The sequence below is a fragment of the Danio rerio genome, chromosome 5 (genome assembly GCF_049306965.1).
Source record: "Danio rerio strain Tuebingen ecotype United States chromosome 5, GRCz12tu, whole genome shotgun sequence".
NCBI classification, from domain to species: Eukaryota; Metazoa; Chordata; class Actinopteri; order Cypriniformes; family Danionidae; genus Danio; species Danio rerio.
In genome coordinates, this window is record NC_133180.1 from 16,955,846 (window position 1) to 16,980,357 (window position 24,512).

A 24,512-nucleotide genomic window follows, 5' to 3' on the forward strand; every position below is an offset into this window, starting at 1 on the left:
ATATAAGTTTATAATTTTGTGTTCAACATGTGAAACAAAGTAACTTTTTTAACTTTATGGTTTAAGTTTGTTCTTTTAAAAGTTCTACCATAAATGACCTACAGTAAAAAAAAAAAAAAAAAACAATAATAAAATTAAAAAATCCTACAAATCACCTTCAATCCCTCTAGAATTCCTCTTTCTCTCCTAATAGAGCAATTCAAGCCTGGCGACAATTTCAGAAAGTTTTTTTCAAGCAAAATATTGTCTGTTTTTTTTTTTCAATATTGTGCAACCCTAGGGAGTACTTTATGTAATATTAAACACCACACAATTCTACAACATTGTAAAATTCGACAGAACATCAGTATTTCTTTGCCGTTCATTAACCCTAGACTATTTGTCTGACCTGCAGAAGTTGTGTTGCCCAAGCCCTCCTTCTCCATTGGGGTATTTGTTGGTGTTATATGGACGTTCGAATGTTTCATTCCAGAAAAGGCACGGCCTTCCTCCTTGCAGACTGGTCTGATTCTGTCGACCTCTGTAGTCCTCACCATTCGCTGTATAACACTCTAAAAGACAAAAACAAAACGTCCTTTACTACAAATGTTGATGATGAGCAACACGTGTTATGCAGTACATTGTTGAAAATTCAAGAGTTCACACTTATAGCTGATCATTAATTAAAGCGCGTTTGGCAAGCTGCCCCAGGAGGGAGCCCTAAGCTCATAAGATCCTCGAGCCAGGGGTTCCCTCCCATTTGCAAGACAAGAGGGGGGTTTGAGCTCAGGTAGGTTTCGTCGAAACGTCGACTGGCCTGTTAAAGATTTGGCCCAGTGACATTCTTGCTGTGAGGTAACAGTGCTAACCACTGGCCGCCGCCGTGCCACCCTATCAAGCAAAATGGAGGAGTAGTAGGTGTGGAAGAGGGATTCTCCAAGACGAAGATAACTGAGGTAAGAAAACTTATTAATAGTGAGTTAGGAATCATCTGATTGATGAATCATGCGTTAGCTAGTGCAGGACCAGCCGTGGTCAATCATAAGCATGTGATCCCTTAAAAATTAGTTTATAAATAAACTTTACATAATACAATCAGATTCAGAAACTACATTATTGATGACTGATTTGTTTATTGCCTTTTTCATATGCTGCATGATGATTTGCAAATTAACTTCTATTAAACACTAAACAATCAGTGAAAGGATTTTAAAATAATTGGATACAAAAAATGTCTTATTATTCTCTTCACAGTTCAATTATCAGATGTTCAAAAGAAACCTGTTAGAATTAACAAATAACTTTCAGTGACTATGAAAATTCCAAAACACCTATAAACATGTGAAATGCTACAGAAACACTTTGTAATTAAAAACTCAAAACATAAATTCACATTGAAAGTATATGTTAACATTATATTGAAAAATCTGTTTATATTTTTTCAGAACAACTGATCACATAATTAAGGGATCAGAGAAATATCAATCTGTCACCTTGTTTTGTACTATAAACGAGGAAAATAAACATGCGTTATGGATGTGACCAAAAAAGTTTGCGAGTTTGCAGAACACAGAAATTCTGTAAATTAAACTGCACAACCCAAAAGAAACAATGATAATCAAATTGATAAACGTTATGGATGTGACAGTTGTGATATTGCCACTTGTGTGACTTTGGTAAGTCAAATATAATAGTTTGAAAACACTGACGGATACATTTTTGAGTACTGTAAAATACATGCTTACACAAAAAAACTTAGAAACAGTTTCTGTATTTTGGCGAAAACTTTTTCATGGCAAGGTTGACATTTGCATGTAATTTCTCATTAGTTAATGTATTTACTAACATGAACGAACATTAAACAATACATTTATTACAGTATTATGTTAGTTAACGATAGTTTATGAAAATACAGTTGTTGACATGTTAACCCATGGAGAATTAGGTAATATTAACAAGCATAAATTTGGATTTTAATTGTTCATACTCAGTTCATGTTAGTAAATACAATAACTAATGAAACATTTAAAAGTGTGACCAATATTACTTTACACCCTCAAAAATAAAGGTATGCGAGCTGTCACTGGGGTGGTACCTTTTCAAAAAGTATTTGTACCTTAAAGGTCGATATTATTACCTCATGGGTACATACATAAAAAGTACAAAAGTGTTCCTCTTAACATTTTTAGGTACTAATATAGAATTTTGAGGTACCAATATCAACCCCTCAAGTACAAATGTGTACCTTTTAAAAAGATACCACCACAGTGACTGCACACATACCTTTTATTTCTGAAGGTGTACAGTACTGCACAGAATATAAAGAAAAAATCTTCTGGAAAAAAAGAAGAAAGTGAACACAAAAGATCTCCTGCCTGATAAAAGGCTGATAAAAATGTCATGTTAAAATACCAAGCATAGCATTATTTTCATGACAACTAAAAATAAAGCACAGAGAAAATCATATCTCGCATACAGTTTTCACTGGGGGTCCTCTACATCACAACATTCCCATTTAAAATCATTTATTTTAGTTATTTTGAATAGAAGTTCCCCAAACCGGAACTGCAAGCCATAATTTAAAACGTATCAACCATGTTCTGAAAACGGTGGAGAGCAACAATGGATTTAGAAACCACAGAAAAAGAACATGGAGGGCCACACTGAAACTGTTTTAAGCAGATGTTATTGCATCTGTTAGCATGTAAGTCTGCTGTCCTAGAATGAGTCATAGCACTGCGGGAAAGGGGAGGGGGTGAATATTTATAACCGAAGAAATAAATCAATTGTCATTCAGGTTTATGATTGCATTCATGCAGGATGACCCATCTGCAAACTAATTCCGTATGAGAGAGCGACTGTCAGGTGAAATGATAATTCTGTCACTCGCTCTTCTCTAAAACCGAAACTGCAAAAAGAAATTAAAACTTTGAAAGGCAACCATTTGGATGTTAATAAAAATACGCTCTTTCTCTACCAAAAACAACAAAGACGTAGGACTTATGCACAGTCAAAATAAACAAGAGGGTAACTATTTCATCAAAGGGTATCTGTTGGTATTTCTAAGCTCTAGACTTCAAAGCGCCTCATTTGGACCGAGTTCTGGTTTGAATGAGGAAGCTGGTATGTGGCGAGAGCGTGGATTTAAACCCTGGCTTTCATATGTGAGGTACCTCAAGTCTGATAACATCTCCATTCTCCTCATCTGCTCTCCAAGATCTTCAAAAGGCAGCAAAATGAAAATGTGCAAATGTACTGTAGCATTCCACACACTACTGATCAAACATTTGGAATAATTATGATTAGTTTAATAATTGAGATCTTTTCCTCACTCATGAAGGCAGCATTTTTTTGATCAGTATTATTGTAAAATATTTTTTCAATTGACTTTTTTGTTTGTTTGAACATCTTTTAAAATGCAATTTATTCCTGTGATAGATTATTTCAGTCGTCAGTGGCTGATTTGGTGCACAGGGGAAATTTCTGATTATTGTCAATGTTGAAAATAGTTTTTGCTATTGTATCCATGGAAACTGTCTGTGACACTGCTGATCAAAAGTTTGGGTAGGTGGGCAAGCAAGAACAAAAAAAAAAGAAGAAGAAAAAGATATTATTATGCAAATAGATTGCCAGTATATGAATAATGTTACAAACGGTCCCCACTAATAAAATGCTGTTCTTTTGGTTGCTCAATTTGATTGCTCAAAACACTGAAAAATATTATCACATTTTAAACAAAACAATCTTTAATAACTGAGCACCAATAATGGATGTAAAAAAAGAGCACAAAATCAGCATATTTAAAAGATTTCTGGAGTTACGGCTATTGAAATATTTGCTTTCCTGTCACAATAATCTAATTAATAAATGACATTTAAAAACAACATTCAAATATATATACTGTATATACATTCACCAGACACTTTATTAGGTACACTTGTCCAACTGCTCGTTAACATAAATTTCTAATCAGTCAATCACTTGGCAGCAATTCAATGCATTTAGGCATGTAGACATGGTCATCTGCTGCAGTTTAAACCGAGCATCAGAATGGGAAAGAAAGGTGATTTACGGGACTTTGAACGTGGCATGGTTGTTGGTGCAAGACGGGCTGGTCTGGGTATTTTAAAAACTGCTGATCTATTGGGGTTTTGACTCACAACCATCTCCAGGGTTTACAGAGAATGGTCCAAAAAATAGAAAATATCCAGTGAGCGGCAGTTCTGTGAACGCAAATGCCTTGTTGATGCCAGAGGTCAGAATAACCAGATTGGTTCTAGCTGATAGAAAGACAACAGTAACTCAAATAAGCACACACATCAAACCTTGAGGCAGATGGGCTACAGCAGCAGAAGACCACACCAGCTGCCACTCCTGTCAGCTAAGAACAGGAAACGGAGACTGCAATTCACACAGGCTCACCAATATTGGACAATAGAAGATTGGAAAAACATTGATGAGTCTCGATTTCTGCTGTGACATTCGGATGGTAGGGTCAGAATTTGGCTTCAACAATATGAAACCATGGATCTGTCCTGCAATGCATCAACAGTATAGGTTGGGGGTAATGGTGTAATGATGTGGGAATTATTTTTTAGGCACATTTTGGGCCCTTTAGTACCATTTGAGCATCGTGTCAATTTCATAGCCTACCTGAGTATTGTTGCTGACCATGTTCATCCCTTTATGACCTCAGTGCCATCTTCTGATGGCTGTTTCCAGCATGTCATAAAGTGCGAATCACCTAAGACTGGATTCTTGAACATGACAATAAGTTTACTGTACTCAAATGGCCTCCACAGTCCCCAGATCTCTATCCAATAGAGCACTTTTGGGATGTGGTGGAACGGGAGATTCGCATCTTGGATGTGCAGGCAATAAATCTGCAGCAACTGCGTGATGATATCATGTCAATAAGAACCAAAACCTCTGAGAAATATTTCCAGTACCTTTTTGAATCTATGCCATGAAGGTTTAAGGCAGTTCTGACGGCAAAAGGGGGTCCAACCCGGTACTAGTAAGGTGTACCTAATAAAGTGGCTGGTGAGTTTTATATATATTATAGGTGTTTGTCTACTGTATTTTTGATCAATTAATCGCAGCCTTGAAAAGCCTATTTCAAAAATCTTAAACATGTTTTTGTAAGTACTGTACTAGCATTAATAATATGAAATAATGCTATATAGCTATTCTGTCCTGGTTGGCAGCTTAGATCAAAATTGCAGGTCAGATCAAAATAGTCCAAAATCTAGTCCCTTAATGTACTATGTTTTTATCCATAAGTCTCGCACATACTTTACAAAAGAGTGAAGTGTTGGAGATGTTTTTCATATTAAAGTACTGGGAAAACTCAGAGATAATTAGCCTCAGTTTTCCAATCAGCATCGTCTGGATGTTCTACTGATGTGGGTCGAGCCTTTCCTTCAGGGGATGAGAAGGGAATCATGCAGCCAATCCAACCACACAACCTCCCTGAACAAATTTCCTGCGTTAATCAAACGCAATTAACATACCTCAGGCAGGGCCGCCTCATACTATATGAGCATTCACTGATAATCATTTTGATTTGTGTGTGAGGCTTGCTTGCCTCAAAAAAGGGCAAATGCATTCCGGTGGTGGCCTCTGAAAAAAGGCACATTTGGGCAAAATGGACAGCTACACATGTGGACGTTTTGCGCAGTTGCTCAAACAACCGAAACAGTTGTATCCAATCAGAAAATACAGCCCTAAAAGCCGCAGAACACTTGGAAGGTGTCCAGGCAGCATGGTGGAAATCAAGAAGAAAGAAAACCAGGCCTCATTAAAACCTAAAATCACAGGCTTCACTTTTTTTTGGGTGTCATGTAGATTTTAATTAAAGTCATGCAGGTGGCAAGACTCAGAAACAACCCCTGCTGGGACGTAAATCCAGGTGGTTTTCAGGAAGTATGATGACCATGTTTTCTTTTTAACTTTATGGCAACAGTCATCCAGGCGTATATGCAGCGTCAGACTTGACATTCATAAAATATGCCGATAAATAATGCGTGACTGGATGGTGTTGTCATCCTGTTCGGGGTCGTTTGTTGACTTCTGCTGTCGCATGGAGCGCAGGGAGTTTACGGCGCATTGGAGAGTCACACATCTCCCAGAGCAATCAAGATTTCCTCGTTGTAATCTTGGACCGAGTTATTGCCAGCCAAACCATGCATCGCTAATGGGATGGATGTCCTTCATAGCCACTTTCCACACAATGTAGGACTCATTATTCCTATTTATGCTGAGCAAATTCTCCTCTTCAAAGGCAAAAGTCACCTGAAGAGCAGTCTTACCTTTAGACGTCAATCTACTAAATGGGAAATTCAAAGTCGTCTTCAGATTGGTTGAACTATACATGATTTCATTTTCACTTTCACACCTAAACATGACGGTGAACAAAATGAACACTGATTGGCTGCTTTAGATGTCAGTCAAATAAGAGGATGGCCATTACTGCTGGACATTTCTGCTGTCAGCTTAAAGGTCTGGCTATGCAATTCCACTTGAGGAGCAACTTTATTAGCCATCTTATCAAAACTATCAATTTACATAAGCTATAAAGTTGCCAGATGCAAAACAGAGAGCTGTATTATAAGACTCAAGGTCTTTATTCTGTAAAACAACCGCCTGGGTGTACCTTATCCTGCTTTTTACATGACTACTTGCTACAAAATATAATAAAACATAACAGTTAATAAATTCTTTAATTAAATGCAACGTTTACAGAAGCAAATATTGCTGAATGGAGCATACACTAACCTACATTATATTCAGGCATGACAGACAAGTATCCTGTATCTATGGATGTGAACATATTTACTGATGGTCAAGATGAAGTACCACAGTATATCTCTGTTATTAATTTCAACAGTTGTTATCTGGAAATAAGATATCTTGGAATCTTGCGACTGATCAATCAGAGTTAAGTGTTCTAAACAGTAGTATGTAGTAATACTGCCTATCAAAATAATGTTAGGTGATGAGCTGGTTGATGTCTTTGGGAAATTCATAGTGTTCATTTCATTGGTTAATTTTAATTGTATTTCAGGAAGACAAGAATGTCAATTCTTTAATGTTACACCTGAAAACACCCAATATAATGCCGAACCAACAATGCACTCAGAATCGTCTAAATGCTGGATTTTTAAAAGTATTTTAAGCTTTTCAGTACACACTGTGGCCTACTTATTTTAATTAGTTCACCTTTATAGCATGTCTTTGGGCTGTGGGGGAAACCAGACCACCCAAAGCAAACCCATGCGAACACAGGGAGAACATGCAAACTCCACACAGAAATCCCCAACCCAGCCGGGACTCAAACTAACAACCTTCTTGCTGTGAGGTGACAGTGATAACCACTGAGCCACCCCTTCATGAAAACAATGTTCTTGAATTATTGATTTATTGGTTGCACCATTGATTGATCATCTTGAAACATGCTTTAAACCTTGGTCATGCAAGGAGACCAATACCCTTAGCCAATAATCCAGTCTCTCTGATGTCACGCTACAGGTCTGTCTCCACTTTACTATAGTTAAAGATATAGTTCACCCCAAAATGAAAGTTCTGTCATCTTTTACACCCCCTACATTTGTTCAAAACCTATATGAGTTTCTTTTTTTTCTGTTGAATTGGCACCCCTTTTGATTACTGGCACCCATCAATGTCTATAATAAGAAATGAAATACTATGGAGGTCAATGGGTGCCAGCAATCAGCATCCTTCAAGATATCTTTTTTGTTCAACAGAACCAAAAAATCTCATAAAAGTGTAAAACCACACAAGGGGGAATAAACGATGAGGTCATTTTCAAATTTGGCTGAACTATTTCTTTAAAGACAACTATTCCTTACAAACACTGAGATGAAATAATCACATGCTTCGAATGTTATCACTCGACTGAATGGCCATTATCAGTGGTTATCAGCTGATAGATACTGTATGGGCCAGTAGGATAAGAAGGCTGTGATCAGTCATCCCAATGGTTAATCAGCTATATTAATAGCGAAGACTACAGATCCAGATCTGTTTTACTGTGAAGGTTGGGTTTATGGTAGGGGTAGACCTTAATAAAATACATCTAATAAAAAAATTAATAAATAATATAAATAATTCTTGTGGTTAATCAGCTATACTAATAGAGAAGATTGCAGATCTGTGTTTACATCACGGTGACGTTGGGTTCACGGTTAGGGTAGGGGTAGACGTTAATAGAATACAATTAATGGGACATTTAATAAACAATATAAATAATTCTCGTGGTTTAATCAACTATACTAATAGAAAAGGCTGCAGATCTGTTTTTACATACTTTGACGGTTGGGTTTAGGGTAGAAGTTCATAAAATACAATAATGAGAAATTTAATAAATGATATGAATAATTCTCATTAACTGATCTATTGCTGATTAACCATGTGGATGGATAATAACAGCCTTCTGAGCTTACCAGTTGGTGCAGACTGCCCCTACTGGCCCATATCTATCAGCTGATAGCTGATAACGCCTATTCAATCGAGTGATGACATTCGAATCAGCTGAAATAATGCACAAATTTGTGAAGTTGTGTACGTTACCTTCTTTAAAAGTACATCTAAAAGCCCCTGAGAAGCCAAACCTCTTCATTAAAGATGAAAAACGTGATGTTTACTAGCAATTAAAGCTTGACATAATCAACTAAATGTGTGCCTGAATGAACGATTTATTGGTTGGATGCCAGTCTGTTACTGTAGTGACATCACTTTCCACACCCCAAACATGACACTGATCAAAACAAACCGTGATTGGATGGTTTAAATGACAAGGGGGCAGCCCTTGCTACGAAAAGGTCCAGAGCTTAAGTGTGAATATTATAGAGAATATTATTAAATATCAACATCTCTGCCCTTATGATGAAAATAAGCTGAATGCTCAATATGACATGATATGAGATGTGTTGTGCTATGAGCAGGCAGACATCTTGCTGCTGTGGCTAACCTCGGCAAAAAAAAAAGGTTTCCAGACGGGATGGCTGAAATAAGAAGGGCCCCGGGAAGGGTAGCAATTAGCAGCAACTTAACTTGATGTGGTCAGGAGGCATCGTTAAGTTGCGGTAGTGTAGGGAAGCAGCGAGCAGACTGGGAAGAACCAGATAAGAAGGTCCATCATGGAGATGAATGGGTAGTCAAAACCCAGTGTGGGTTGCAGAGCGCCGTTCAAAGACGCACCATTTTTGGAAAACAAACGTGACCATTTGCACTTGTAGGCTCCTGGGGACGAGCTTTCGCCCTCTTTTTAACCATAATAACATCACCTCCAACCGTTCCCAAGTTTCCCCCTGTATCGTCATGTGATGCCTTTGTTGTGGTTGGATCACAGGCCTTGATGGGAAACAGAGTCTCGGCCGCATGAAAGGGCGAATGGAAAAAAAAGCTATAAAATGCAAGTACATCAACAGAAAAAGAAGCTCGGATCAGGAGGAAGGGAGGAACCACCCCACAGAACCAGAAACAAGAGGGTCTTAAAAAAAAACGGAAAGAAGTGGATTATTTGCAAAGAGTTACTTGCCCTGTTATTATATGTGCAAGGATTCACTGCTAATTGCTTCCACATTGAGTTTGCAGATGTGCTCATCTTTGTAAAGAGACGGAGAGTGACTATGAAGCATTGTGATTGGTGCATACTTAAAAGAACAAAAACAAAAACAAAGACCTACATAAATTGGAGTAAATTTGTTGTTTTTCTGATGGCACTGGGATTGGACATAAACAAAATGCTCAGTTAATTCAGGAGTACAGCAGAAGAATGAAAATGTCAGTTGTAATGTATGTCTATTAAAACCACAGCTCACCATAAAATATTAAAACTATCATTTATTCCCACTCCTGTCAGACGGGACAGAAAAGAAATGCAGCTGAATGCCTTAAATCAGTGTTGCTACAACAGGGATCTACTGCAAACTTTTAAGGGAGCTTCTGGATGACAAACAATGTAAAAAAAAAAAAGACAAAGTAATCATAAATATATATATATATATATATATATATATATATATATATATATATATATATATATATATATATATATATATATATATATATATATATATATATATATATAATGATATATTTGCTGAATTATTGGACTATTATATAATATTTTATTTATTTATTTATTTATTTATTTATTTATTTATTTATTTATTTATTTATTTATTTATTTATTTATTTATTTATTTGTTTGTTTGTTTGTTTGTTTGTTTGTTTGTTTGTTTGTTTGTAGTTGGGCCAAGCTTAGAAATTATTTATCTTGTAGAAATTCTGAGTAAAAAAAGATCATTTCTGAAGTATTTTCTAAATATTTTAATATTCATTAATTTTCTTTTCAGCTTAATCCCTTTATTTATCAGGGGTCACCACAGCGGAATGAACCACCAACTTATTCTGCATATGTTTTAAGCAGCAGATGCCCTTCCAGCCACAACCCAAACATACACACTCTTTTACAAACATACACTATGGCCAATTTAGCTTATTCAATTCACCTATAGCACATGTCTTTGGACTGTGGGGGGAAACCAGATTACCCTGAGAAAACCCACGCCAACACGGAAAGAAGATGCAAACTCCACACAGAAACGCCAGTTAACCCAAACCAACTCAACTTGGGACTCAAACCAACGAACTTCATTCTGTGAGGCGATCATGCTACCCATTGCGCCACTGTGACACCCAAATATTTTAATATATTTTTAAATAATTTTCCAAAAACAGCACAGATCTAAAGAAAAAAAAGTGGGGCATTTGAACATAGCTGTAGTATGCAAAATATTTCAGAATTACTGAACTAATTGTGGTGGCACAGTGGCTCAGTGGTTGGCACTGTCACCTGGGTTTCATTTAGATGCTCCGGTTTCCCCCACAATCAAAAGTCATGCGCTATGGGTAAATTGGATTAACTAAATTGAGTGTATGTTTAAATGTGAGAGTGTTTGCGTGTTTTCCAGTACTGGGTTGTGGCTGCAATGGCATCTGCTGTGTAAAACATATGCTGGATAAGTCGGCAGTTCTTCCGCTGTGGCAACCCCAGAAAATTTATGGATGCCTCTTTATGTCCCTTTAATAATCAGGGGTCACCACAGCGGAGTGAACAACCAATTTATCCAGCACATGTTTTACGCAGCGGATGCCCTTCCAGCTGCAACCCATCACTGGGAAACAACCATACACTCTCATTCACACACATACACTACAGACAATTTTAGCTTAACCAATTCACCTATACTGCATATCTTTGGACTGTGGGAGAAACCGGAGCACCAGGAGGAAACCAGGTTTTTCTTATGGAGAAAGTCTTATTGGTTTTATTTCGGCTAGAATAAAAGCAGTTTTAATTTTTTTAAAAGCCTTTTTTAGGTCAATATTTTTAGCCCCTTTAAGCTATATTTTTATCAATAGTCGAAAGAAAACAAAAAATAAAAACGTAGCTCCTGAGATGTATTTGGCGCCAGAAATGTATGTAGCGGTACATAATCAGAATGAGCCTGGATTGCATGTTACAGTTGTTGGCATGACACACAGTAAACAATGCTGATTGACATCACTGACACTGAATGCATTAAAGCAGTGTTACTAAAAATACAAAACAAAACAAAAAAAGCTATTAAATCTGTTGTTAAAAACAAAACAAAACAAAAATAAAACACACACAAATAAACTTAAATAATATTAAACACAAAAACTAAAGCAAACTAGCGAAACTAAACTAGACTGAATGGTTGTGATGGCAAATTAAATGACTAAAATGTGTTAAAGAATTATTAAAACCAAATGCTAATATAAAAAAATGGGAAAGTGCATCCTAATTCACTCAATCTATTTTCAGCTTTAAATACGTTTAGTTCCTTGATAAGCAAAATACATCTTAAGACACCACAGTGCATATTTTGTAAATCTTTCTATAATTATCTGCCAAAATCCTCCAAATCTTACAGGTAGGATTTGTGTTTTGATGACTAATGCACGGAGCGAGCGCAAGATGAGGTAATTCAACAGGACACTACACTTCCTCTGGGTCTCGTTCTGTTTCACGCTGAATGGAGTGAGAAGACAATGGCAGAGGCTAAAACAATTTCCCACTCCAGCTAGCTTTAGCCAGCCCTGGGCTCATGCGAGAACGTGACAGGCCTATGAGACAAGCAGAGAAAATGATTATGTACAAAAGTGACAGCGCCAAACCATCTGCTCATCCGCCACATCATATGAAACACTCGCTAGCGTGTCTGCCTGCAGGGCTGCGTCTTCAAAACCGACACACAACAACTGGACAATCTTCAACTACAAATACTCTCACTTCAGGTCTGGATAAAGAACTGGGTTGTCAAACGTCATTCCCTTTAAGAGAAGACATGATTTCATGTGTCATGATGCATCACTGCTGACATGACCCTGGTCTGATAGAGACTTAACTGGTGGGTTTTGTGACCTAAAAATGGGTCACTGGAGTGTGCTGACAGGGCTGTGATAAAATAGCACTGTTTAATGCTAATGATAGCCATGGCCAATCATGCATTGCTTTGATCAAATAAATAGGCTTATTTAAAGTCATACAGTATTTTGGCACAAACCTAATCTGTTGAACTAGCCAAACTATACAGCAGCCAGTGAGGGTTTTTTGCATTATTACACAGGGTAAAAAAATTGTCAATCCTATAGTGTTGATAATGGGGTATATGAACAGCTAGTGTTTTTCAACCAATGATAAACTTATGGTGAAAGGTTAATGTGCCTATTTCTAAATTCATAAGGTTAATTTTACAGCATAGATGTTATAATGTAAATACAATACATTCAGGTATATAGACTTAAGCATTCATTTGGTTACTTAAGTGTAAAATTAGATGAAAGATGCGCTAGTGCCATCAGGATCAGCAGGCGAGCACACAAACTCCATTGAAAATGCTGGGGTAAAAAAATGGCGGGAGAAAATGGAATTTAATGCAGAGCTTTTTGTCCGGTCTGATACCCACTTTATATTGTGTATCTATCAGGCAGTGTGGATCCCTGATTTTTTAAGAAATCAGACCTTAAACATGGCAATTTTATAAGGGAAAGACAGTTCACCGGAAGCGAAAGCGATGAGGCTGGCTGGCTGGCTGAGTTTAAAAGTCTGTGTGCATTAACCTAATTTATCTTCATTTTTGTAAAAGAATCAGTCGATTGTGATTCTTTTTATTTATTGACTGACTGGTTGGTTGATTAATTGGCTGATTGATTTGTTGGTTGGTTGGTTAATTGATTGACTGACTGACTGACTGATTGATTAATTTATTTATTTAATGATTGGTTGGTTGGTTAACTGATTGATGGATTGGTTGGTTGGTCGATTGGTTGATTAATTGATTGATTGGTTGGGGGGGCATGTAATGAGAGCTGTAAAGCCTAAATTTTCAATTTTGGGTGGAAAATAGAATCTGTTGGAGACGTCCAATAGATTAATAGGTACCGAAAAAGTCCGCAGATGGGGGTGATCACCAGAATGGGAAAGTCCCAGAGTAAAGTGAGAAAATATGATACAACAGGGTTTTTAAATATGGAAAAATTGTATCTGACTGAGCAGTTAAAAGATTTAACTTGGGCCATTACTATACTGGTAGATCTGTCTCTGTAGGATAGCAGCGTAAATACAATAAGTGAGATCCAAGACGTGACTCACCACAGGGGGGGGGGTGGGGGGGGTGGGGGGGGGTGGGGGGTGGGGGGTTGGGGGGGGGTTGTGGGGGGTTAAAATCCCTGGTGTTGAAATCTAGAAAAGTTCAAACCATTTTTTTTATCATTTAATTTAAAATTATCATATATTTTAGGATTAATTTTTAAATAATTTATTTTAAATATTTTAGCACATGTTGCGTAAAGTGGATATAAATGTGCACCATTTAATATCTTTAAACAGTGCAATATTGTATGGTGCTACAAGTAGGACTTTTATTTTGACAGTACAGGGAACACACCTAAGCTATTTTACCACTATGTCCTACTTTACAGTGTTTACTGTGTATTTGTACAGTTACATTTTTAAATAAATAAAATGTGTAAAATAAATAAAAATATATTAAATAAGCATGTTTTAATGCACAAGCCGTTCAATATCTTTATTTTATATCTTTTATGGTGCCATATTTTATAGTTGATGTATTAGTTTTAAACTGTTTAACCTCTCGATCTCCAAGATTTCAGCATCAGACATTAAAAACAACAATAATAATACAAATTTGTAAACTACTAATTGATCATTTAGAAAAAAAAAATCTGTTCACTGGCAAGCATAAATACAACTATATAGTAGCAACTGTATGTTGAAATGTGAAACCAGTACTGTACCACATTTTATTTAGAGCTACTGTAGGATCTTTAAAACCTCTTAAATTACTGGTAAATAAATGTCTATCAATGCAAGTATATTCTTACTCACAAGATCCCAAACTTCAGCAGGAGACACTGTAAAATAAGGCACTTTCACAGGTGCTCCTCGACATAACCCGGCTCAACCTTCTTTAAACTCTCCGTGACTCTCTCATACACTGCACATTATTCAGCCCTTTTGCCTTTAATGGGAAAAGTGAGCAGAGTGTGCTGCCATGTGCCACCTTTGAAGGGTATAAATAGAATAAGAAAGGCCTTAAGGTAGCCAACAGGCAATTTTACTTGTTGCAACTTTCCTGGAGAGGTGAGAATTCATTTAAGAAGTCTTTATCAGAGGAGGTTTTCACCTAGGCAATTTCAGAGCATGCCAGCATTTCCAAAACACACAAACACTCTCAGACAGAATCTGTGACAGACTACAACACTTGCGGATGAGCCTGATGACTCATTCACTGCTGAGAAAGCATTACTGTTCAAAGCACATAACACATTTATGTGTCACTACACAAAGCACATGACATTACACTAATAACAGACTATTGTTAGGATGTTTAGTTACTCTTAGCACAATCATAAAGTTAGTAAATCAGCTTAATACGTTGTGACGATGCTATAAATAAAATAAATAAATAAAATTGTATTTGAGTAAGTATGGCAATCTCAGTAGGTACTCTTATTATGATGACATCTGTTCCTTGATAAGATAGCAGAGCTTGGTGCCATAGAGTAAAAAAGTAAGCGCAAGAACAGAAAGAAGAAAGTGACACAGGGCCACTGGCAGTCATGGAAGACTCACACTGCAGTTTTATCGAGGCTACAATTTTTCCGACTGCATTACAACGACGATACTTTATTTATAATAGTTTTTGTTAATTACATTAAAGTAAGTAAAGGTTTATTTATATAGCACCTTTCCCAAACATTGAGTCACACAGTGCTTTACAATAAGAGAAAACAAGAACACATATCAATAAAAGAAAACATGCTAAATCATATTAAAACAAATTCTAAATACAGAAACACTAATGCTGTTAATTAAAAGCTGCATTCTTTAAATGCTTTTTAAAAAGTTCAACTGATCCCAGAGTTCTCAGTGCTACAGGGAGAGAGTTCCAGAACCGTGGGGCCACCACACAGAAGGCACGGTCACCTTTAGTCTTTAGGAATGGCTAAAAGGTCTTTGCCAGAAGAGCTCAGAGACCGACTACGTGAATGACTGCGTAAAAGACCTTGAATATACAGGGGTGCTTGACCATGCAGAGCTCTAAAGGTAATGAGCAGAATCTTAAGATTAACTCTAAAATTAATAGGGAGCCAGTGAAGTGCCTCGAGCACAGGAGTAATGTGTGACCTCTGGTGTTGATTAAAAGCCTCTCGGCTGCTATATCCACAACGTGCAATCGATCAATAGAAGATTTTTTCAGACAAGTGAACAGAACATTACAATAATCCAATCGTGAAGAGATGAAGGTATGAAAAAGCATCAAATAATTATTGGAAAAGTTCTTACTGTAGTATTTCTAACAAATGTTACGTGAGATCTGCTTCCTTCATGTCTGTCACTGTGCTGTTGGCAGAGATTGAGGCACACTCTGACAGGCACATGGGAATGGTGGGCGGGGAGGTCTAGCATTAAAGGCACAGGCCACAAAAACAGCTACATTGTGTTCAAAGCAGAAAATCCAATATTCTGAAAGTTATAATAAATATTCTGATGGGTGTTGAGCTGAAACTTTACAGACACATTCTGGAGACACAAAAGACTTATCTTAAATCTTAAGAAAGTAAAATAGGTGCCCATCAAAATAGCAAGTAAATACAGTAAATGCGAAAAAAAAAAAAAAAAAAACTGTTTTAATTTTCCAAACAAATTAACAAATGCTGTAAAACAATGTTTTTTTTTTTCCTCTGGAGTCACAACTCTTTGTGACTTTTATAACAAACAGCACTCTCTCAAACATTAGTTTCCAAGTCATAAGGACTTAAGTTATATGGTAATGTTCCAAAACTGCATGGAAAAATAACACAGAGAGAGAGAAAAAAACAATGTCTGCAATAGCATGAGGGTGAGTAAATGATGGCAAAATGTTCATTTCTGGTTGAACTAGTCCTCTAATCGCCACAGGAGTTTGTCAGGGAAAGATAATCTGAATGGATGTATGTGACTGGCTCTGGCTGATGAATAATAAAGGTCTTGAAAGAGCAGTCACAGAGGTTTAGCTGGTGTGCTGGCCAACACACACACAAGTGCCTGACACTGTGAAATTGTTATTTCATGCATAGACATCCTCTGTTGCAGCGGGAATCCTCCAACGCTACATCTGGGCCCGCAGAGTCCAGCTGGACCAAAACTGTGACAGAATCCACACGGCTTTGCTGCCATCTTTCATCTTCACATTCCACTGGGGAACAAAAGCTTCATGAGCTGCGACGCGAAAGTGGGACCGCAAGAGGTTAAATAAATAGAAGTGGGAACGGCAGACTAACTTAGCACACGCCACTGACACCACCTCAAACCGACCCTGACAGGAAAGTAAACAACTGGGGAATAACAAAGATGAAAGCAGAGCAAAAGTCCCTTCCAAAAAAATAAAAATACTGTGGTTGTACCATGAAGCAGGGATGGCACCACATTATACTACAGAAATTTCATATTGTTTGGAAAATATGTTCTCATAAAGCAAATTATGTTCATAAAACTACAAGATAATTGAGAATTTTTTCACAAATTGTGGATTTTATACATACACATATATATATATATATATATATATATATATATATATATATATATATATATATATATATATATATATTTATAAATGTGCTTTTGCTGATAAATACTGTCTGTATAGTGTATTTAAAATAGTGTGGTCAATAAATAAATTAACAAATACTTTACTTAGTAAACATGCATACGTTTGATAATAGGTGACATTGAAAGTGATTCAGTTATAGCGATGAAGGATTTATTGGCATATTTGTGAAATGAAAATTACCACTCTGATATATACTCACTGGCCACTTTATTAGGTACACCTTACCTATACCAGGTAGAACCCACTTTTGCCTTCAGAACTGCCTTAATCCTTCATGGCATAGATTCAACAAGCTACTGAAAATATTCCTCAGAGATTTTGTTCCATATTGACATGATAGCATCATGAAGTTTCTGCAGATTTGTCAGATGTAAATCCAAGATGTGAATCTCCCGTTCCGCCACATCCCAAAGGTGCTCTATTGAATTGAGTTCTGGTGACTTTGGAGGCCATTTGAGTACAGTGAACTCATTGTCATGTTCAAGAAACCAGTCTGAGATGGTTCGCGGTTTATGACATGGTGCGTTATTCTGCTGGAAGTAGCCATCAGAAGATGGGCACGCTGTGGTCATAAACGGATGAACATGGTCAGCAACAATAGGCTGTGGCGTTGACACGATGCTCAATTGGTACTAATGGGCTCAAAGTGTGCCAAGAAAATTTCCCCCACACCATTACACCACCACCAGCCTGAACCATTGATACAGGGAAGAATTGATCCATGCTTTCATGTTGTTGATGCTAAATTCTGACCCTACCATCCAAATGTCGCAGCAGAAATCAAGACCTATAAGACCAGGCAATATTGAGTCACTTAAAAAGCCACTTTAATCACTTTTTTAAACCCATTTTTTGACCATGTCTATATGCGTAAATCCATTGAGTTACTGCTTTGAGATCAGGTGTACCTATAAAGTGGCCAGTGAGTGTATTAAAGTTGATAAATTATGGGTTAATGGTTATTTATATTAAGATTTGTATGACGCACATAATAATAATAATAATAATAATAATAATAATAATAATAATAATAATAATAATACATTTTACCGGGGAGAGAGGAGGGAACTTTTTGGTAGGGAGGATTTTGTAACATAGATTTGGCAACCTAAGACCCAGCCACTTCCAGGTCATACCAAACATGTAATCAGATTTTTTGCTTTGTGCTGATTTTTTTCATTTCCAAATTTTATAAAACACCACACAATGTGCATAACTAAACTTTGAATGTAGACATTAAAAATACATCATAAAAAATATATAGTTAAGAACAGTTGATTGACGCCAACCTGATTTCACTGGAACAACATTTCAATCAGCCAATCAGAATTAAGGAATACGTTTACCATTTTTGTTAAGTTTAGGCTTACGGTTAGGTACATGAGTACATGAGTGTTATCCAACTATTATTCTCCTTTGATTTTGGGAATAATTTACAGTTATGGTTAGGTTTAGGGGTAGGGAATAGGTATGGATTGATTTAAGTCTAAAAGCTCCAAAGTGCATTTGGGTCAGATAATATTTTATATTATAAATGAAATTTCAATGAGGGCAGCACGGTGGCCCAGTTGTTAACACTGTCGCCAGGTGCTTCGGTTTCCCACACAGTCCAAAGACATGCAGTATAAGTGATTTTGATTAACTAAATTTGCTGTAGTGTGTGTGAATGAGTGTATGGTGTTTCCCAGTACTGGGTTGTGGCTGAAAGGGCATCTGCTGCATAAAAAATATGCTGGAATGGTTGGCGGTTCGTTCCGCTGTGAAGACTAAGCCAAAGAAAACTGAGTGAATGAATGAATTTCGATGAAATAGTCAGATGAACTTTTGAAGCTTTTCACTTAATATCATCCTGTCTATGACTGCATATGACCAACAAAACCCGAACTTGAAATCTGAGACAGAACTTGAAAAGAACTTGAATCTGAGATACATCTGAAACGATAAAGCCAATACAAAAAGAGTGCGAAACAAAGAAAAGTAAGAAAGTAAAATAAAAGGACTGATCCCACTTCTATTATTCTCTCCTCAAGTGCCCTGATTTCCCCTCCAAACTGAGCTGAGCATGTGAGGTAACAGCCGGATTAATTTCCATTTCCCTTTGTTATGAAAGGGGGGGTCACAAAGCCAAGACTCGTAAAATTAACAGCAAAACAGAAGAGATAGCGCCCACGCCAGGGTCATGTTCGCTTTCCAAAAGTGCTCAAGCCAGCCTTTGAAGTGCAACCCTAACTTCCAAATGAGCCTGCATATAAACACACAACGGCAATCTGAGACATGTGTGTGGTTATGTAAGTGCGTACTAATGTACACTCCACTAATGTACACCGGGGAGCCGAAATATGCCATCGAACTTGTCAGCTTTATCAAAGGTTGTGGATACTTGCGGTCCAAAGCGTCCTGAGCTGACACCGGTTTTGAGTTCCCTTTTATACTCGCTCGGTATCTGCATACATCAACACGAACGGCATAACAAACGGTGCAGCGAGCGGCAGCATGTGGGTGTATTCTTATTGTGTAAAAGCATGCTTGAGTATAACAACTCCTACGAAAGCCAGCACACTGAGACTTCTGATGCAGACAATGTGGCAGTGAAAACACGCATGAATTAGCCTCTTCCCACAGCATTCCTCCCTTTTCAGCATCATCCTCCGTCTCTGCCTCTTGTTGTCCTCGTCCATTCACGGGAGGAGTGAAAGAAAGGCAGCGGTTTTTAAGCTGCCGTCACATTGTCGGATTTGTCTGAGAGGACACTAGAGCTCATTGTTCGCTCCAGACCTCATCGTGCTCGTGTCATTTGCACCCTCTCGCTTACATCGAGACCCCTCGACGGACATCCGCACACACATCCTTGATTATTTTAAGCGCCATTACCCAAGAAACCACTTTGTGTGGAGTTCAAGGACAATTCTGGAACTGAAAAGACAGTGTTGCGATTATTCACTTCTAGTAAAGTGGATCTGAAGGCTTGAATTGCAGACTTGTACTTGCAACAAATGTGGAGTTTTAAAAGTCATTTCATCGTTTCTTAAAGGAATAGTTCAACCAGACATGACATCTGTCATAATTTAATCACCCTCCCACTTGTTTCACTAGTTTCTTTTTCTGCTGAACACAGAAAGACAGCACAGGTTCATTGAAAATATATCTATATATAATAACATACAATGCTCAAAGTATGTTTTGAGGCAAATTTCTGATGATAAATGCACTAGAGGGCATTTATGGCCAAAAACTCTACCCCTAAACTAGGGGTGTCCAAACTTTTTTGTATGAAGGGCCTAAACATCAAATATCGTTGGCCGAAGGTAAATATAGCAAATATAGCAAACTATTTTACATTAAAGTTGCCATGGGTAATTTTCTAATTAACTTCATAACATTTCTAAATAAATGAAAAACACTACTTTGAATTATATTAATTAATAACTTTTTAAATGATAAGTTATTGCCATAAAACATTAAACAATCACATTTATTACACAGTGGAGTTCAATACTTCATACACTAAAACAGAATCTGCCTTTGCCTTGATTTGCTCACCAAAATCTCTGCATTGTCCTCCATCTGTTGGGTGGCAGTATATCGTTTTTAATCTAAATCTGATTAATTTACACATTTTAAATAAAAAAAAAAAACTTTCATTTCAGTTAGCTTTTTGTAGCTTAGCAATAAAACAAACAAAAAAATGCCTGTCTTCTCAAATGGTATGGCGGGCCAAATCAAAGGTGATCATGGGTCAGCTTAGGGCCGCGGGCATTAGTTTGTGCATCTCTGCCCATTTGTGGATGAGCAAATCGTATTGAAATGTATGAATGAGATCATACAAACGACCACAAATTAGCCACTAAATCAAAAAGTTACGAATTGCTATGAGATTGCGCTGGATTGTCGTAGAGATAAGCTAGCAAGAACCACTGACCAAATCCCCACAAAAAAAAGGAACTAGTGGTGGGCATTAATTCCCATATTATTTTTTCCCACTATGGAAATAAATGGCTACTGTTAACTGACTGGCTACCAACACTATTCACAAAATAACGTTTAACAGAAGAAAGAAACTCGTATTGGTTTGTAATAAATGGGTGGATAAAGAGTGACTAAAAGTAAAAAATGACAAATTTTTAAATATTTTTTTTTTTTACATTGTATTAATTGTAAACTTTTTTTAAAGATCACAAATATATAAAAAAAAAAAGTTTATTTTATTTTGTACAATTTTATTATTAAAATAAAAAATAATAAAATGAAAGTTTTTTTTTTATATTTGTGATGCTTAAAAAATTTAAATACAATTAACTTTATTATTTGAAGGTGTAAATTCCAAAAACATCTATTAATTTTATTAGTCTGTTTTTCTGAAATGTATAAATAAAATGCAGATTATGGGTTCATAATTATTATTTTCGAGCAGTTCTTCTCACGATTCTATTGTATGACCTCAAAATAAATAATTTTACCATTTGCATTACCTACAATAGTGTAAACAGCTCTATATGTACGTATGACTTTTAGAATGTATAGTCAACTTGCTCGGTAGCTCACCTGGTAACACAATAAATTATCGCAGTAAAAAGTCGCAGTAAAGAGCTCAAAGACTAAAAAGTAAGCTAAAAAGGTTGCTTTTATCTCACATTTGCTTTTACTATCTCTTGGTTAGGTTTAAAGTACAGTTTAATGTAGCTGGTACACGTTTAATTCATAAACTCCTACAATGTGCACAACAACCAGGGTAATTAAACACTGTTAGATCTCATTCATCTGCTTCAGATAAAACTGAACACACTTTAAGAGAGTCACAAAAAGGCCAGAAAGGCATCTTTGCAGAAATACCAATACAGGCATATGTTTCTAACGAGCCGTGGGTTGATAATTAAAGTAATAATTTAAATGTTTACATAGTATATACTGACATCATCATGTATTTCAAAAGATCAAAGACAGCTCACGATATGACCCTTTTAAGAGTAAAGTGCAGGCTACATTCTCCTATTCTGCCCTTCTGCACAGCATTACAACACCCAGATGGCCTTTTAAACATTTAGAGTGTGATTTACAACATGCCGAAGCATATGTTTAAGCTGTTAGCAAGACAGAAAACAAGCGATTTGATCAATAATCAGCGCTGTCAGCTATAGATTCTGCTGAAACCCGGAGATTCAATAAAAGCAAAGATTGTCAGCCAATGTTCCAACAATATAAAGCCAGATGTTCAGTTTCTATGGATAAATGGGTTACTGGATCACGCTTTTAATGTGCAATTGAAATGTGTAGTTGTTTCGGTCGAATCAAAATTGGTTAGAGAAATGAGAAATGATTATGTCGTCACATTTCTTCCCTAATGGAGGTGCAGATGAATTATAGTAATGCAAAACTGGCCTGCGTGATTTTCACACACACTTTGGGTTTGGCCAAAACAGAGCAAAATTAGATCAAAGTTTGGATGTACTTGCATGTAACCAGGGTGTGAATTACATGGGGGTTTAAGGGGGTTCTGACCACTCAAATTGAGGCCTGATACCTAATAAAGAACATTGGATGGGTTTGCGATATAAGTAGTGGAAAATAGTTTGATGGTACTGATATGTATCTAAAATAGTAGTATGAAAATAATAAGTTAATATCAATGCAAATCTGAACACCCCTATTATGGTTCATACCACTGTCAGTCCATGATCGCACCCAGCACTATATATGAAAAAAAAACATAAGATTTATCTGATTAACACTATAGGTGGTGCTCAAAAAACACTTTCTTGAAAAATACAGTTAAAGTCAAAATTATTAGCCCCTTTTTGAATTCTTTTTTTAATATTTCCAAAATGATGTTTAACAGAGCAAGGAAATTCTCACAGTATGTCTGATAATATTTTTTCTTCTGGTGAAAGTCTTGTTTGTTTTATTTTGACTAGATTAAAAGCAGTTTTAAATTTTATATATATATATATATATATATATATATATATATATATATATATATATATATATATATATATATATATATATATATATATATATATATTTTTTTTTTTTTTTTTTTTTTTTTTTTTTACAGTAGTTGACATTTAAACAGATCAAAACCTTTCATCTAAGTTGTCCTAAAACCATTAAACATTCATTTTTGTCTTTTGTTTCTTGTCAGTTATTTTCTACTCTAAATGTTGATGACTATATATTACACAATATGTATTACACAAACCACAAAAAAAAATCTGTCCCCCAATAGTCAATGAATAATCCGCACACTGCCTGCACCGCCTCAAAGATCAGTGTTGTGTATTATTACACATGCACACACGAACTCACACCTGTTTCGGATCGCCCTGTTTTTGCTCAGGTTTATTGGTATGGCAAGAATGTTAATTATATGTGGTTTTAAGCAGGCAGACATGTGTCGGGTGCATTGAAGGGCATGTGTGTGCAACGTTAGACCCTCTGATACTGAGAAACAGTGATTACAGGGCCACACCACAGCACAGTTTCTGTCTCATGTTACTTTAGGCCAAACAAGCCCAATTCACAACACAGAAATCCTGCACTGAGTTAAGCGTTTCCGTGTCTGTGTTTTTGCTAACTGTCTTCAGTGGAGGAATATGCACACATAATCAATGGTTAAATCAGTCAAGGGTATATAAACAGACTTATATTTCATTCCCTGCCAAATCGCCACACTTTTGTCCAAGAGAATTTTTACATGGACTAAATGTATAAATAGAGTATATACAGCTTAAGTCAAAACTTTAAGTCCTCCTGTGAAATTTTAATTCTTTTAAAAATATTTTTCAGGTTATGGTTATTGAAGATACGATTTTTTACAACACGTTTTTAAACATAATAGCTTTAACAAATAATTTCTAATAACTGATTTCTTTTGTCTTTGCTGTGATGACAGTAATTGATATTTGACTAGTATACCAACAGTCAGCTTAAAGTTCAATTAAAGGCTTAGTGACTTGCAACCCCTACTACCCTCATGGTTATAAACATACAAACATTGCACACAACACGTGCACACACACCACTAGGACTACATATAAACAAGCTTATTGACAATACAAAATTTCATAAGTCTAACAACCAGATCATATTTTATAGTCATTATTAATTTGTTTAATTTATTATTAACTTCACTTAATGACAACGATGGGCACAATGTTTAGAGCTAAAGACTATTCTTGGTTTACTTTTGGAGACCGTCACTTGGAGAACGTCCTTTGTTCAGTTGTGGCCTTTATTTTTATTGTATGTGAGCGCCAGAAGGTATCAAAGTGTAACATTGTTCCGTAAAATCAATCTGCTGCA

General features: G+C 36.4%; 1 protein-coding gene across 3 annotated transcripts in view; it reads right to left on the reverse strand.

The window, feature by feature from the left end:
• The window catches only part of kremen1 (kringle containing transmembrane protein 1), a 127,033-nt gene that overhangs the window by 70,632 nt on the left and 31,889 nt on the right, over positions 1 to 24,512 (reverse strand). For all 3 annotated transcript variants that reach the window (XR_012405670.1, XM_009301224.5, NM_001114917.1), the window contains 1 exon segment: positions 389 to 551. Coding sequence is in view for 2 of the 3 variants with exons in the window: in XM_009301224.5 (XP_009299499.1) it covers positions 389 to 551 (163 nt within the window). In the remaining variant the exon portion in view is untranslated.